Source organism: Vicugna pacos, chromosome 18 (genome assembly GCF_048564905.1).
Source record: "Vicugna pacos chromosome 18, VicPac4, whole genome shotgun sequence".
In the NCBI taxonomy this organism is placed as follows: Eukaryota; Metazoa; Chordata; class Mammalia; order Artiodactyla; family Camelidae; genus Vicugna; species Vicugna pacos.
The window spans coordinates 38,157,823-38,174,192 of NC_133004.1; the positions used below are offsets into that span (position 1 = coordinate 38,157,823).

The 16,370-nt window shown below is 53.2% G+C and overlaps 1 protein-coding gene across 1 annotated transcript; it reads right to left on the bottom strand.

Moving 5' to 3' along the window:
• Positions 1-191: 191 nt before the first annotated feature.
• On the bottom strand, positions 192-13,255 carry NCF1 (neutrophil cytosolic factor 1). The gene is made up of 11 exons (XM_006201359.4): positions 13,115-13,255; positions 9,258-9,338; positions 7,060-7,135; positions 6,748-6,913; positions 5,618-5,673; positions 4,141-4,263; positions 3,540-3,647; positions 2,626-2,743; positions 1,266-1,373; positions 580-725; positions 192-453 (listed from the first exon to the last, which is right to left on the bottom strand). Exons 1-11 carry the CDS (start codon positions 13,184-13,186, stop codon positions 329-331), a joined length of 1,179 nt encoding a protein of 392 aa, XP_006201421.2. The 5' UTR covers positions 13,187-13,255; the 3' UTR covers positions 192-328.
• Between the last annotated feature and the right edge of the window lie 3,115 nt (positions 13,256-16,370).

Below are 16,370 nucleotides of genomic sequence, written 5' to 3' on the forward strand. Positions count from 1 at the left end.
CCAGTGCGGGGTAGGGGTTTCTTTCTGCACTTGGCCTTGTGCAAACTTGGTCTTGGCCAAGACCAGGAAAGTATGCAACTGGACCTCAGTTACTGCAACTTCCCCTAGCAGAATTCACAGCCTCCAGTCCCAGTTCTAGAAATACCAAGGGCATTGCCCCGCCCGCAGTGCGACTTTGCAAAGCATCAGTCCACTCCAAGCAACATTTATTAAGGGTGGCGAATAGCCAGGAGCTGCCCTCTGCCGCCAAACCTCAGGCTCTGTACACGTATATACAGCGGTAGGGGCTGGAGGTGGGGAGAGGACCGCGCGGGGGCAGCGCCGGGCCTCACACGGGGGACGCCAGCTTCCTCTTGGTGCTCTCGCTGCAGCGGTGCAGGATGAGGTCTGCGCTGGGCCTCGGGGGCACGGCCGGCTGCGGCTTGGGACGCTCAGTCTTGTCCTGCTCCTCCTCTGCCGGTGGACGGTGCCAGGTGAGGCCTGCCCCGCCCCTGGCCCCGCCCCACCTGCTCGGCCCCGCCTCTCTTCACCCTGCGGGCCCCACTCCGCCCTCCAGGCCGGCTCCCTGGTCCCACTCACTCAGCGGACTCCCTGCGCTCTGCGGCCCGGGCCGCGCCAGGCGGCGGCGCTGCTGCTGAAAACGGACGCTGTTGCGCCGATAGGTGTCCTGGCTGAGGCGCTTCCGCGACCGCTGGTGGATGCTGTGCGCGTTGCGGATGGACGACCTGGGCCCAGCAGGACGGGGGCTGTGGTCAGCGCCCTGGCGTCCCCGCCCCTTCTGCGTCCCTGCCCGAGGGGACTCTCATGGCCACCCCTGGGGTCCAACGACTATCCCGTGGAAATGGGAAACGGCCTGAGCCGGGCATGAAGGTGACTACCCTTCACTGTCGCGGAACCCTGTCCCGCCACAGAGCCCAGGCCCATTTCCAACGTCCCTTGCCAGCCTTCAGCCTGCCTCCTCCCCAGGAAGCCCGCCGGGCTGCCATAGCCTTCACGGGCTATCCCAAGGGCTCTAGACATCGGCGCCTTCACCTCCACCTCACACTACTTTCCTACCGCCCCAGCAGCAGCCCCAGTGTGGGAAGCACTCCAGCCTCCATCCAGTGAGGATACTGCCTCTCCCGCCAGGCTGGGCGCCAATGTCCCACCTCCCCGGCCCCAACACTGCCAATTCAGGGGCTGGACCCACAGAGGGAAGTCGTGGTACACCCTCCTGGGTCCCGCCCAGCCCACCCCAGCTGCCCTGCCTCCAGGACCTCGCTCACCTGCGGGGTGGAGCCCCTCGGCTCTTGATCTGGCTTTGGGCCTGAGCTACATCCTGCCCGGCCTTCTGCAGGTACATGGACGGGAAGTAACCTGTGATGTCTTCTTTCCTGCAACAGCGGCAATTCATGAAGGCTGAGCAATCTTGGGGGTGGAGGTGGGGGGGGCCTCAAACGTGGGGTCAAGGCTCCCTCTAAATAGCTGGGGTCAAGGCAGCTGGGTGGTTGCGAACACCACCACTACCATACACTGCACTTGTGTGCCTGTTTCCTCATCCGTGCAACACAGGCCTTCCCAGTTGTGACGTGGGGAGGGGGAGGAAGTTAGCAGATCCATCTCCCCAGGGACCTGTGTTTGCTATTAAAACACCTGCAGTCTTATATTGGTCAGATTTTTCTTTTATGGTGATTGCCTTCTGTGTCCTAAGGAACCTTTGCCTACCTCCAAGTCACCAAGTTCCCTGGTGCTTTCTTCCAAAACCTTCTTAGTTTGGGGTTTTGTGCTTAGCAAAACATGTGATCTGTCCCAAATAAAGGAGTATGGTATGAGGTAGGAGTCTAGGTTCATTTTTCCCTTATAAGGATATCCAGTTGTTCCAGCACCATTTGTTGAAAAGATTTTTCTTTCCAGTCTCACTGCTACATGTGGAAGTGAAAAACAACAGCCTTTGCATAATACAAACTTCACTCAATAAAAAGTCTGATTCTTCTCGGCTGCTGAGAGAATCACAAACGGATTGTGTCTAGGGTGCATGATGGGGATTAATAGAGTTTAGGTCTAAAATGTCGAGAAATCCTGCCTCAAAGCCCCCAGCCCAGGGGCTGTTGTGCTGTTGATGGGGGTTACTGCGGCCACAAGCTTGCTGGGGTCACGGACAGGCCCTGCGACCCAGGGCTCTGACGGCGTGATAGCATGCACACGCCGCTGGGAGTCCGCTTTCCCCAGAACTGGGGAAAAAATGAGTATTTCTACATTCATTTGGAGGAATAGAGAGGGAAATGGCAATGAAGGATTTAGAAGAGAAAGGGTGACAGGGTCTGCACTACCAGCTATCAAATATTAATTTGATTAATACAACGATTAATTGTGTTTCTGAAGAAGCAGTAACAGATGGGCTGGTCAGGGACGTGACCCTAAGTCACAGAGAAAAATGTACCCATGCAGACAAGGACACTGAACCCCAAGATACGGGCAAGGTAGGATTATCATAAGTCTGTTACCAAAATGGGAACAGCCCAGAGAGAGGCAGTGGCTGACCCAGAGCCACACAGCTGAGTCGGCACTGAGCCCACGCAGGCCCAGCCCCAGGCCAGGCTGACTCTCAGGGCAGGTACGGTGGGAGGGAGGGTGCAGCTTTCCTACCTGACAACCCACCAGCCGTCCAGGAGCTTATGAATGACCTCGATGGTTTCGCCCTGCTCCAAGGACAACTCGTCCTCCATTAGGGCGGTGTAGGCTTTGATGGTGACATAGGGCTCACCTGGAAGGGGAGGAGCAAGGTGTGACAGTCCACCTGGCACCCAGCTAGCCACCCCTCCCTCCTCTCTGGGCCTGGGGCTTCCTCCAGTTGGAGCCCAGGACCCCCCCTCCTACAGCTGTCCCCCTCCTCCCTGGATTTCTGCCCTCTGCCCACTCTACCCTGGGGAGCCCCCCCAACACCATCTGCACCAGAGGCCAGGAGCTCCCATGACTGCAGAGACCTGGCTAGCTCCTAAACATGAGGAGTGGCCAGGCAGGCAGTGCTGGGGTAGAGCGCCCGTCCAGGGGCACCTGAGCCACTCAACTCCAGCCGACTGTTGGCATGTGGGGCTGCAGGCCCCATATACATGCCTTTCCCAGTTTCTAAAGAGGAGACATAAATCCACATAAAATCGTAGAATCTTTCAATCTAAAAAATATGGGCAACCAACACTAATTTTTTTCAAACTCCACATGGGCCCCATTTAGCCTGGGGGGCTGCCAGTTTTTCCATTCTAGTCAGCCATGATGCCCCCACCTCCAGGCAGCCCTCCTTTCTGAGCCTCAGGTTGGCTCATCATATAGCTTCTTGCTGGGACTCAGCCCCAGGCTTGCAGACACCACATGTCCCTGACCTCTATTCCTCCCTCCTGGTTCCCCCTGTCCTAACCAAGGGCACCATCTCTCACTCCAACCTTCCCCCTCTACCCAGCCCCTAGTCATGTCTGACCCAAAGCAGTGACTTTTGGCTTCTCAATATCCCCATGTCCCTCCCGCCCCTGCCTCCCACCCCTGTGGCCGAGGAGGGCAGGGAGCACCTGCATAGTTGGGCTCTGGGTCCTCTGCCTCATCAGGACTGTCCAGGGGCTCCAAGTAGGACGCCGGGACCCAGCCACGCTTGGTCTTCATTTGGCAGAACCACCAGCCTATGCCAGGGATATGGGGCAGTAAGTCTCGGTGGGCCTGGAAGCCTCCCTCTGCCATTGGTGGGGGTGGGGATGGGGGTAAGATCACCCAGACACAGACACACAGGCATCCAACACTCGGATTCAGAAATGTCACCTTCAGCACACTCCATGACAAAATCACACAGAGTCACAGAACTACAGCTCAGAACACACTTCACACACACCATGATGAGAAGTTCACCTGCCCGTCTGGATATAACCCCCAGAGGTGCACAGTCATGGTTCAGAATGTGTGCAGATCCCCACAGCCACCCCCGGGCACACACTCAGAGATGGGATGACCCGCCGTGTGGGGAGGACAGTCAGGGCCCCTGCAGGAGCCAGAGCCCCCCGGGGGCTGGGCGGGGAGGAGGCCCGAGGCTGCGTGGTGGGGCAGAGCCTTGGGTGAGGACTTGTGGCCGTGGGCCCAGGCACCAGGGAAGGGAGGTCCAGGCAGGGTGGGGAGGCTGACCGCTTTCGCCCTTCTCCACAACATCTACCACGTCGCCCACAGCCAAAGCCATCTCGGTGCCTGAGCGCTTCTCGTAGTCAGCGATGGCGCGGTACGTCTGCAGGATGATGGGGCCTGTGATGTCTGGGCAGAGGGAGGGCGGGGTGAGTGGACCCTGGGGGCACCTCCTCCTGGCTCTCCCCCAGAAGAGGCCCTGGCAACCCGTCCCCACCGGGCTCCAGGCACACCAGGGGTGGGTGTGATCCGCACACTGGAAAGCAGCAGAGACAAGCTAGTCTCCGCAGCCCTGCATTTACTGAGCACCGAGTGTGTTCCAGACACCGGCCACACACCCCACACACGTTCTCATTCTCATTTGATGAGGTCCGCCAGCAGACTTTCTCAACTTTAATGTGCACACAAATCACCCAGGGATTTTGCCGAAACACAGGTGCTGATCCCACAGGTCTCGGTGGGACCGGAGAGTCTGCACTTCTAACCAGCTCGTAGGAGACGCTACTGCCTGTTGTGGGTGAATTGTGTCTCCCACCCCAAATTCATGTGTTGAAGCCCTAACCTCCAGTACCTTAGAATCTGAGTGTATTTGCTGACAGAGCCTTTAAGGAAGTGACTTAGGTTAAATGAGGCCATAAGGGTGGGGCCCTGATCAAACAGAACTGGTGTCCTGATGGAAGAGGAAGAGACACCAGGGGAGGGCACGAGCAGAGGAAAGGTCACGTGAGGACACAGCAAGAAGGCGGCCGTCTACAAGCCAAGGAGAGAGGCCTGTGATGCACCCATCCCTGCCCACACCGGACCTCGGGCTGCCAGCCTCCAGAACTGTGAGAAGACTCACTGCTGCTGTGTAAGTCGCCCCGTCCGTGGCACTTTGTTAGAAGAGCCTGAGCAGAGTAAGACCGCTGGTCCCTGGACCACACTTTGAGTGGCCCAGGGTACTTGACTGGGTGTCCACTGACTGGTTGAAGTTCTGCTCCACATTTAGTAGCTGTACATCCCTTGCCAAGAGTCTCAACTTAACTCACGCCTCAGTGTGTGCAGCTATAAAATGGTACCTGTTTCACATTGTGATGGAGGTGATTCCATGAGCTCACGCGTGGAAAACATTCAAAACAGTGCCTGGCTCAGGGTCAGTGCTTGATAAATGTTAGGTAGTATTATTAACAATTACTGTGCAATAAAGATTAGATACTGTCACCCCTAAAGGCCACTTTTGCCCCCAAATCTGTTCACTCGTTCGGCCAGAACATCATGAGGGCTGTTGGGAGCCAGGGTCTCTGCTAAGTCTGCAGCCACGAAGGTGAGCGCTCGTCACTGTCCAGTGACCCTCAAAGACCCCAACTCTGTAGGGCAGCCACCAAGACCCTTCAGAGCGGCTCTCACCTCCTGCTCTTTGCCCTGTACACCCCAAGACCAGGGTCCCTGATCGTGTCAACAGTCCTTGAGGGTGACCCGCACTCGGCTGCCCCTGGCCTCTCACCTGCAGCGTTACTCTTGCCATCTCTGGGCATCAGGTACGTCTCTGGCTTTTTCACCCTGCAGGAGAGGACAGGCTGCGTTAGACGCTTGCTTTCTCCTTGGGGCACAAGGAGCCCCACGCAGACCTACAGAAGAATGTCCCAAGAATGTTCCCAAAAGGAACGTGGGAAATGGGGCCACCACAGAGAGTGAGGAGCTGAGAAAAAAGGGAGGAAAGGGCTTTGGGGAGGACAGGAGCTGCTCGGCCAGCCTGAGGACGGGCCCGGCCTCCTGCAGACCCAGAGAAGGCTCGTGGGCAAGCTCCCTTCTGCTGGAGCCTCGACAGAAAAGCCAATGGGTTGTGAGGGACCCTATCCCCCAGGGCTGATGGGAGCTGCCCTGCCCTGGACCAGGGGTGTGTGGTGTGTGCTGGCACCCATAAGCGCAGGCTGGAGTGCTGCTGTCTGTCTGTCTATGGTAGCCCTGTCCTCCAGGCTGCCCCCCACACTCAGTGACCAGAGAGGGACAGAGAGGGACTTTCCACAGCTGATCTGGAGCCAGAAAACACAGTCCCCTGAGTTCTCACTCAGACTCTCCAATCCCGTCCACACAGGGCCCAGAGTATAGCAGACGCCCAGGGCAAGGGCAGGCAGAGAGTCAGGTGACAAAGGAGAGGCAGGGGCCTGAGACGTGCCCAGGAATTAATGGAAACCTCTGACCTCCTGTGCCCCCTCAGGGGCTCCGAACTTCACAGCCTGTAAGCACTCCCCATGGTACCCACTACTGCATCTGGCCTTTCCCACCCCGTCACAGATGGGAAAACTGCTTTCAGAAGGCTCCAGTCCCGCGGTTAGGCAGTCAGAGTCAGCACAAGGACCTGGGACTTCAGACCTCCAGCCCAGAGGGCCACCTCCCGCCCCACCAACCCTGGCACCGTGAGGCTGAGGAATCCAGGTGGAAACTTGGCACGGCTGCTGGGGGATCCCAGATCCCATGGGCCAGAGTTGGAATCCTGCCTCCTGCACTTTCCCGCTGTGTGACTTTGAGCACGAGACTTCCCCTCTCTGAGCCTCAGGCGCCTCTATGTCACAAGAGGAAAGCCCCACCCCCTCCAGGCCAGGCCGACCATTCCCTTCTCTCTCCCCCACTCACTGGCTGTCCGTGGGGAGCTTGAGGTCGTCGGGGCGCACCTTGAAGAAGTTGAGGAGGTGCGGGCAGCGGGAGATCTTGACGGGCAGGCCCATGAGCGCGCTGCAGTACTCGGTGAGCGTGCCCTGGCGGCTCTCGGCCACCCGCTGCCCGTCAAACCACCGTGGGGCTGCCGGACCAGGGAGGGCACCAGAGATCCAGTGAGCACACAGGTCAAGTCCAGAGGGGGTGGGAATCGGGAGGGGCAGCTTAGAGGGCAGGTGCACGGAGCCAGGACAGGTGAGCCCGCCCAGGCGGCTCAGCCCCACCGCTCACCTGGCAGGTGGGGGATGATCCTGTTCTCAGGGTTGATGTCTCCTGCCTCGATAGGAAACATTTCCTTTAAGGTTTTCTAGACAGAAAAGCAAACGTGAAGGAATACTTTTTTATTACAGCAATGTAAAACACAGAATTAGACATGACTTAAATACCCTTCTACTTGCTGGGGCTAGAAGATTCTGGTGGTTTCCTGGATTCTTCTTTCTCCCCCACCAGCAAATCCTTTTGGTTCTACTCCCAAATCTACCCAGAATCGGATCCTTCTCACAATGCCTGCTGCCACCACCCTGGTCTGAGCTTTTGTGAGGCCTGGATTGTTGCGACAACCCTCTTAGGTCACTCCCCTTCCACCCCTGTCTGTCCTCAATCCAGCGTCCAGAGGGAGCCTCTTCAAACCTAAGTGGCATCCCGTCCTTCCTCTGCTCAGAACCCTCCCTGCTTCTCAGCTCACTCGGAACACGAGCAAAGGCTTCAGTTTAGTCTTCAAGCCACCATGTGATCTGCCTCTGCCTGGCCTGCTCACCTCTCCAGCCACCACTCACCCCCTGTTCACTTAGCCACCCTTGAATACTCCAGGCTGCTCCTACCCCAGGGCCTTTGCCTGTGCTAGTCTCATTCTTTCCCTACCTGGATCAATAGCTCCCTCTCTCTATCTCCTTCTTCAAGTCCTTGCTCAGATATCACCCCCTCAGCGAGGCTTCCTCCCTGACAACTGCCCCTCCTGACCCTATTCTCCCCACCACTTTACTTTTCTCCATAGTTCTAATGACCATCTAACATATTATACAAATTGTTTATTTTTTGTTTGTCTGTTATCCTGACTCCATCACTAGAACATAAGGTTTACAAGGGAGGGAGAGAATTTGCATCTGTCTTTTACACCCTCTAGCAGCATTTCCTGCCCACCAAGTAGAACACTCCTGGCCCTTAGCAGGGGCTCGATAAATCGTGGATGAAGGAATGAATGAATTCACCAATTAATAAAAGGGACTGGTCCTACAATGGAATAACCCAGAACAGTTTAAAGAGATGAAATGGAGTTGCATAACCCATCAGCATGGACTGGTCTCAAAAACGTAACCTAGGGATGATAATAAAACTGAGACAGAAGCAAAAGGCATGCTGATGGCTTTTACATACACTGCAGAAGATACACACCCGCCACGACCGCACGTTGCTCCTGGGCTGTGGTCGTGCGTATGTGTGAGGGTGTATGTGTGCGCGTGCAGCCACCCAGGGTAGGAGCTGGGATGGGATGAGGGAGAAAGGGAGCCTTCCACTGCTTTTGCAATGTTTTATCTCCTTTATCTTAAAAAAAACTTTGTAGCAAACAGCCTGGAGACACCCAATGCAATTCTGGGTTCTGGGTGTCCAAGTCTGGTTATAGTCTTCTTTGTAATTATCTGTATTTCACTTGAAATTTCTCACACAAGAGATGTGCGGAAACCCATATGCTTCCCAGACTCCCTTCCCTGGTAAGGAGAGCCCCGCATATGGAGTGGGCCCTGGAGGACCCTTCATCCACGTGACCCTGTCTCAGACCAGCTCTGCACACTGTGACCCTCCCTCATGACCACCTCCAATTCCGCCCCAACAGCCTCTGATATGGGGAACCCTGGGGGATTCTCTCTTGTAAACCTCGGTGATAACAGGCACCCACAAAGCAAGAGGCCCCGGTTTCCTGGGTGTCAGGATTATCAACCCTCCTTCTGATCCACCTGGGGTCCTCATCAGGCCAGTGACTGTGAGTGAAAGACAGGCTCCTGGGAGGACAACTGTGGTGGTGACCCTGGCCACGCTGCCCCCTGCAGGGACAGAGCGAGCAGGGCCCTTGAGACAGCCTCCTGGAGTCGGTGTGGAATGGGTGAGTTTCAGTGTGGGGAGACGGAAGGGTTTAGAGATGGATGGTGGTGATGGTTGCATAACACTGTGAATGTACCTAGTGCCACTGACTTGCACACTTCAAATGGATGAATTTGTGTTCCGTGTGTTTCACCACAGTGTAAAATACTTTCAGTAAAATGCTTTTTAAAGTTAAAAGAAAAATAACGTCCTCTTAGCTGTGAGCTGGGAGGGGAGAGGGGGACTCTGGATTTCTCAGCTCCCTGCCAGCCCCTGGGCTGCGCCCCTCCCCAGAGGCAGGGCTGGGACTGGGCGTGGTGCCCCCTCCCTGACCCCCGACACCGGGCACTCACATGGAACTCGTAGATCTCGGCGAAGCGCCGGTAGACCACCTTCTCAGACAGGTCCTGCCACTTCACCAGGAACATGTACACCTGGGGGGTGGCACAAGTGGGGGACCTGGTTCAGCCATGCAGCAGGGCAGCCCCGCACCCCTGGTAGAAGCCCAACCCTGGGGGTGGGAGGGAGAGTGCTCTTTGGGGCCACCTGGGCCATTGAAAGAGCATCAACTTCACAGACCCCAGGGCTAATGCTCTCCAGCCTTAAGACCCAGGACAAGAGGGTCGACTTCTCTCAGATGAACTCAAGTCCCCATCTGTAAATTGGAGGTAAGAGTAGGACCTCACTCCTAGGGCTGGTATGAGAGTTATGGGAGGAAAGATGCATGAAGAGCTGGGCTCAGACAACACAAGGCTTCAGGAAGCTGTTCCATGGTACCCTTTATATCCAGAAATGTCCAGAACAGACAAATCTATTGAGACAGAAAGTAGATTAGTGGTTGCCAGGGGCTGGGCCAGGGGTTGGAGGAGGGGGTGGATGAGAAGTGACTGAATTTAATTAGTATGAGGTTTTTTTTGAGTGCTGATGAAATTTTTCTAAAATTGATTGTGGTAATTGTGTAACTCTATGAATATACTAAAAACCACTGAACTGTACAATTCACATAGGTGAATTGTATGGTATGAGAATTGTATTTCAATACAGCCATTATTAAAGAAAAAAGAATTCAGTAAGGAAAAGCCAGCTTTCAAAAATAGGAGAACACCACTCAGCCACAAAAAAGAACACAGGACTGATAGATGCGACCACACGGATGCATCTCAAAAGCATTCCGCTAGTGAAGGAAGCCAGACACAAAGGCTACACAGCATATGATTCCATATCTGTGACATTCTAGAGCAAGAACAACTAATTTCAGGTGGAAAAAAATCAGAAAGTGGTTGCCTCTGGGGATGGGGAGGAATGACTGGGGCATGAGACAGGGTGATAAGAGTCTGGGTTACATAGGGACGTGCACGGTCAAAAGTCTCCAAATGTATGTCTAAGATTTGAGGATTTCAGTTTACATAAATTTTAAGAGAGGAATCATAAATCTTCAAGAGAGAAAAATATAAGCAAATACTGAACTCTAGTTGGTGATATGCAAGCTGAAGTATTTAGAGCAAAGTGTACTGATGTTTGCAATTTGGTTTTGGTTTTCTTTATTTTTTTTATTTTTGGGGGAGGAGGTAATTAGGTTTACTTACTTATTTTTTATTTTTAGAGGAGGCAGTAGGGATTGAACCCAGGACCTCATGCATGCTAAACATGCACTCTACCACTTGAGCTATACCCTCTCCCCTGCCATGTGCTTCGAAATGCACCAAAAATAAGATTGATGGGTGTGTGGATGGATAGATGGAGGGATGGATAGGTGGTAAAGAAAGGACTACAGAAAATATTAATGGTAGAAAGCAGATGGTGAGCATATGACTGGTTGGGTGTTTTGTTTTTTCTTGTTGTAAAATTCTTTCGACTTTCCTGTATATATAAAATTTCTCAGAATAAAATCTTAGGGAATAAAAAGAATAGCAACCAATGGGGATGACAAAATGTTCTAAAAATTAGATTATGGTGATAGTTAAACAACTTTAAATATAACAAAAACCATCGTGCACTTTAAGTGGGGGAACTTGCTAGTATTTTACAAATAAATTAAATCAACCACGATGTCTTTAACTTCAAAGTTGGAAATGGACAAAAGCAAATGAACTTAACTCTATATAAAATGGGTAATAACCTAAATGTTAAAGAAAAATACAAAAGAATCCAAGTGGCTTTTAACTACAGTACACTGCTCTCAGTCTAAAAGGACCAAAAGAACTGCAAAGAAACCTTAAACTCGCCTTAACAGGTGAGTAGGTTTATAGTTAATAGTGCTGTGCGTGTAGTAATTCTCAAACACGTTTATGTGTATTGTAGAACTGAGCAGAGGAGTAAATATATTGCTCTCTGGGGAGCCAGGGTTCTCACAGTGAGAGAAAGGAGCTGCAGATATAAAATGGTGAGAGATACATATGACTGGAGGTGGCTATTTCCCCGCCCCCCCGAGTCTGTCCACTGAAAGGACAGTCATGAGCCATGATACCTCGGAGGCCATGAGCACACCTAGTTCCAGATCTTGGGTTCTAATATCACGTCCAGTAAAACGAACCAGGGCTCTTTAGTGAAATGGTTGTGTCCAGGGCTGAGCTGCGAGAGTCCAGGATAAGCTGGACCATCTTGTACCACAAAAACATGCTCAAGGAATGACAGGATAAGCCAAAAAAGCACAGAAGCCAGCCTGAAGGAGCCCCCAGTGAACAAATCTTAGACAATCTGAGCATCAAAATAAGTAAATGACAGTAATGGATTATACATCACTGAATAAAATAGGAATGCACAGAGCCACACTGACATGAATAAATAAGAAGGGAAGACATTTACAGTAAAATGTTAACTAATAAATGCAGAAGGACCAATAGAGTTTTAAAAAATCATCATTTGGCAATCATTATTGCAATTTGATTCAGGCAAGAATCATCCATGTTCTATAAAAAACAGGATATTCACACAGGTTCACATAACTTTCCCACAGGTCAGTTATTAATCACAAAGGGGAAAATAGTAACTTTACAGCAGAGAAACTTGGAAAACATGTCCAGGGCTGACTGATCAAAGTTAACGTCACCAATATGAGAACAAATCAAAAATCACCTGCCACCTGATAGGATCGATGAGAGGGAGACACTTCTGGGTATTCCGACATCACCAGGATCTAATCAAGTATCAGACAGACCCAAACCACAGGGCGTTCTACAAAATAACTGGTCCCATCTCTTCAAAACGTCATAGTTGAAAAGGATAAAGACTGATTAAGACTAATCCAGATTAAAGAATGCCAAAGAGACATGACAACTCAGATGCAACAGGTAAGCCTAGCTGGGATCCTGGACCTGAGAACATTTTCCCGCAGAGGGACTAGTAAGACAACTGGTGAAACAGGAGGAGTCTGTGGGTTGGATAATAGTGTTTTATCAGTGTTAATTTCTTCACTTTCGGTTATGTAAGAGAATGTCCTTGATTTTAAGAAATACACAGCTGTAGTAAAAAAAACTGTCTCCAAGTAACTCTCAGATGATTCAGAAAATTTATATTCAGAGAGAGAGAGAGACGGGGAGGGGCAAAGAGACAAAAGGAAGGGAGACAGAAAGAGAGGAGAGAGGAAATGTGGGTGACGGAATATTAGAGTTACCGGTACTTTAGGGGGCAACATTTTTGTAAATTTGAAGTTATTTCAAAATGAAAAGTTAAAAAAGAGAAAGTCTTGGCACAGACAGTAAATGTACCGTGTAAGCGCCAGTTTACTAAGTGGACTCCTCCCTGCCCTTCCTCTGGGCTTGGGGACCCTGTGATGGGGTGGCCATGTCTGGGCCAGCACTTCGCCAGGCCCCAGGGCAGGAGAGGGGACTCTTCTGGCCCCTGTGGTGGTGCCGCCCTACTGCGGGGGCCAGGACTCTAATGTAACTGGTCACCAGCCCGCCCTCCCAAGGAGCCCTCCCAAAGGGCTGCGGGGTACACGTGCTGGGCGCGGAGAGGGGACGGGGTGGGGTGGCCGGCTAGGGGCCAGGGGCCAGGCCGGCGGCGCGCAACTTTTGAGGGGCGCGCATCTGCTGTGGACCCAGACTGGTAGATTGAGGCCTAGAGATGGGGAGCCATTTACCACGACCCCGCGCCCTCACCCCTAGGCCGCCCGCGTCTTCCGCCGCTGGCTCCGGGGCTGCGCGGGGACCCGCACCTGCGCCCCCGCCAGGCCTGTCCCCGCACGCAGGGCACCCCCGGCGGTACTCACATAGTGCTGGCTGGGGACGAAGCGCTTCTCGAAGCCCAGGAGGGCGATGTGGCGGATGAAGGGATCCCCCATGGTTGGGCTGCGCGCGGCTCCCTCTGCTCCGGGGCGCTGCGGGTGGGCCTTAAATGGGCTGGAAAGAGGAAGTCGCCTCTGTCGCGGCGGGGCGGGGGGCAGGAGGGGGCAAGGAGCGTGCAGAGAGGGCTTTGCTTCTTCTTTCAGTTTCTGGGATTCCTCGGGCTCCTGCGACGGAGACGTGGGCGGCCACACGCGCGCAGGTGTGCCGGGACATCTTTGCCCTTGTCCTCCCCGTGCCCTACAAGACCCCACAGGTGGGGCGCCCGACTCCCACCTCTCTCCTGGCTCCTCTGGACCAGCCACGTTGGCCCTTCTGTTCCTGGAACACACCCAGTTGCTCCCACCTCAGGGCCGTTGCACAAGCGGTTCCACCTGGACCATCTCCCACGCACCTGTAACTAACTCCCACCCTCGTCGTCTACCGTTTCTGCTCAGATGGCACCTCCTCTGAGGTACATTCTCGTTCCTTGATAACTTCATATAAAATAGCAAAACTTCATGCAGCCCCCACCTCTCTTTCCTGTTTTTATTCGGAGCACTCATCACTATTTTTATTTTTGTTTTCACAGTGTCTTTCCTTACCAGAATGTGAGCCCCACGAAAGAAGGGTTTGGCCTGTTTTGACAAGGGCTCTGGCCCCAACCCTAGAACTGGTGCCTGGCACGCAGTGGGCCCTCCATAAATATTCAGATAGTAACTGCACCACTCACTGAGTGATTGGTTGAATGAATCTTTCACAGGAGTGTGTAGAAGGCTTAGGTGCACATCCTGGGTGAGAAAGTGTGGCTGAGAGCAGTGGCAGCAGGGCCGACTTTGAGTGAGACCTGAGTTCAAATTCTGATCCAAGAATGGCCCCTCAGAGCTGACTTGATTTCCTCCTGAGTGAAACAGGAACCCCAGCTTCTGTGGAGATGGGGATTTGGGATGGAGGGGGTGAGCAGGGGAGCAGCTTGCAAGGGGAGAGGCTGGGGCCTCTTACTACAGCCTGGGGTGCTCGACCAGGTTGATGGGGCCCTGACGGGGCTCACATAGCAAGTGGCCTCAGACCCAGGAAGTCTGGCTGCAGGCTCAGGAAGGTGGGCGCCGTTTGTGGTCCAGATCTTCAGATTCCAAGATGGAGAGATGGTGGCAAAGGGCGCCAGCTCTGGAAGCACCCGAGAGCCATGGGGGAAGCACAGGGTCTATTTCTTCTCTCTAAAAGATTTGCTTGGCAGTTCCCCTCTAGTCACTGCTGGTACCCCCTCCCTACCATGACCCCGAAGTCACCAGCCTTTCAAGTCCTTCCTCTGATCATTTTCATTTATGTATCTAGGAGCTTCCTGCACAGGAGGATACACCAGTCAGCGATGGGAAGCAACTGCCACACACATGGCTGAACCTTCTAAACACAATGCGGGGAGGGGAGAGAAGGCAGACACAAAGCACCCCTTCTGCAGGATGCCGTCTATACCAAACTCACAAACTGCCCACCCGGTCTGTGTTGGAAGCCAGGGTGACCTCCAGGGCTGGGGGAGGTGGGGGGCAGTGGTGAATGAAGGAGCCCAGGAGGCGGCAGGTGATGTGCTCTATTTTTTTTAATTTTTAAAATTTATTATTATTATTTTTGTAGGGGGAGTGAGTGCTCTTCCATGATAAGGATGCCAGTCCACAAGTGTGCTCACTTTCTGAAAATTAACCTAGCCTCAGGCACGTAAGATTTGAGCACGGCCCTTTTCTGTGGGCCTGCTGTACCTCAATAGTAAGTTGAAAGCAAAGAATAGATTGAGTGGGATCACGTGATGGATGGCAGTCCTCAATTAATTCCGCATCAGCGGCCCCTGCAGCACAAGGCATTTGGCTCACGGCTGAGCGGCTGTCCATTAATGATCCACTAAATACACCTCCCTGAGGGTCGCTCAGCTTATGTCAGGTCTTCCCTGTGCCACTCGAGGCTGCCTGGAGGTCCCGGCACAGACATCAGACTCTCAGCGTTGCTCACCTGGCGAGGGGCGGGGCTGGAGGCCAGCAGAACCCCCGCCTGGGCGCTGGGTCGTGGCCCCGGCACTTCCTTCCCCTCCTCTCAGCGGTCTTTCCACTATTGCATAACTGCCCGGCCAGGCAGCCCTTCCTACAGACACCAGCCACGACCCGGCGGCCCAAGCGGGCAGCCTCTTCATGTGAACTTCCCGCCCGAGGCCGCCCGCTTCCTCGCCTTGCTCCGCACCGCGCCCCGCCCCTGGCAGGAGCGTCCAGTGCACGAAGCGAAAAGAACTCGCGTTTACCTTGCAAGGGCCACCGGAAGCAGGCTCACGGCCTTCTGTCGGGATGAGATAGGATTTACTTTAATGCATGGATGAAACAGGTGATGACCAAATGATTAATTTTTAAGAAGTGAACAAAAATGGAGGCTATTAATGAAAGTTTGTTTTTTGGAGAGAGATACAAACTTTTGTTTTAGAACTTTCAAACTGTGAAATTACAGAAAATGGCAGAAAAATGAAGTTTCACTAAATATTACAAAATCACAGTTATTATTATAAAGTATCTGGTTATCCATCACTTGGGCATTAGAACAACACTGGGGCCCCCAGGTCCCTCCACTTCCCATTAAGTGTTTTATTGTTATTTATTTAATTTTTTTTGAGGGGGGAAGGTAAGTAGGTTATTTAACTTTTTTTGTTTTATAGATGCACTGGGGATTGAACCCAGGACCTCATGCATGCTAAGCATGTGTTCTACCACTGAGCTGTACCCTTCCCCCTCCCATCAAGTGTTAACAAAGGACTTAGCCGACTGGCTCAGGAGTGCTTTATATTTACGACCACATCTTATCCTCACAATGAGACCATCAGGTAGGTACTGCTCCTTGCCTCTACTGATGGGAAAACGGAGGCACAAAGAGGTAGACAGGTTGCCACCACTGGTAAGCGAAGAGCGGGGTCTTGAACCTAGGCAGTCTGGACCCTGGGCTCACGCTGTTAACCATCAGCTCCCTGGCCTTAACCTTGAACAGTACGTGAGTGAATGAGTGATGACTGGGGGTTCCGGAGGGAGGAGCCAGATGGCACAAATGCCCCCAATAGGGAGATTCCCGCAACAGGCCAGGCTGGACAGGAAGCAGGGCTTCCCAGTCTGACCCAAAGTTCTTGGCCTCTCTCCAGATGCCACCTTCTCCTCGCTCAGACCGTCCCCAGATGGACTG

Coding starts and splice junctions, on each gene's coding strand:
- NCF1 (XM_006201359.4), bottom strand. CDS start 13,186: ATGGGGGATCCCTTCATCCGCCACATCGCCCTCCTGGGCTTCGAGAAG. Junction 9,339..13,114: donor TCGTCCCCAGCCAGCACTAT/GTGAGTACCGCC, acceptor GCCACCCCCCAG/GTGTACATGTTCCTGGTGAA. Junction 6,914..7,059: donor GATCATCCCCCACCTGCCAG/GTGAGCGGTGGG, acceptor CTGGTCCGGCAG/CCCCACGGTGGTTTGACGGG.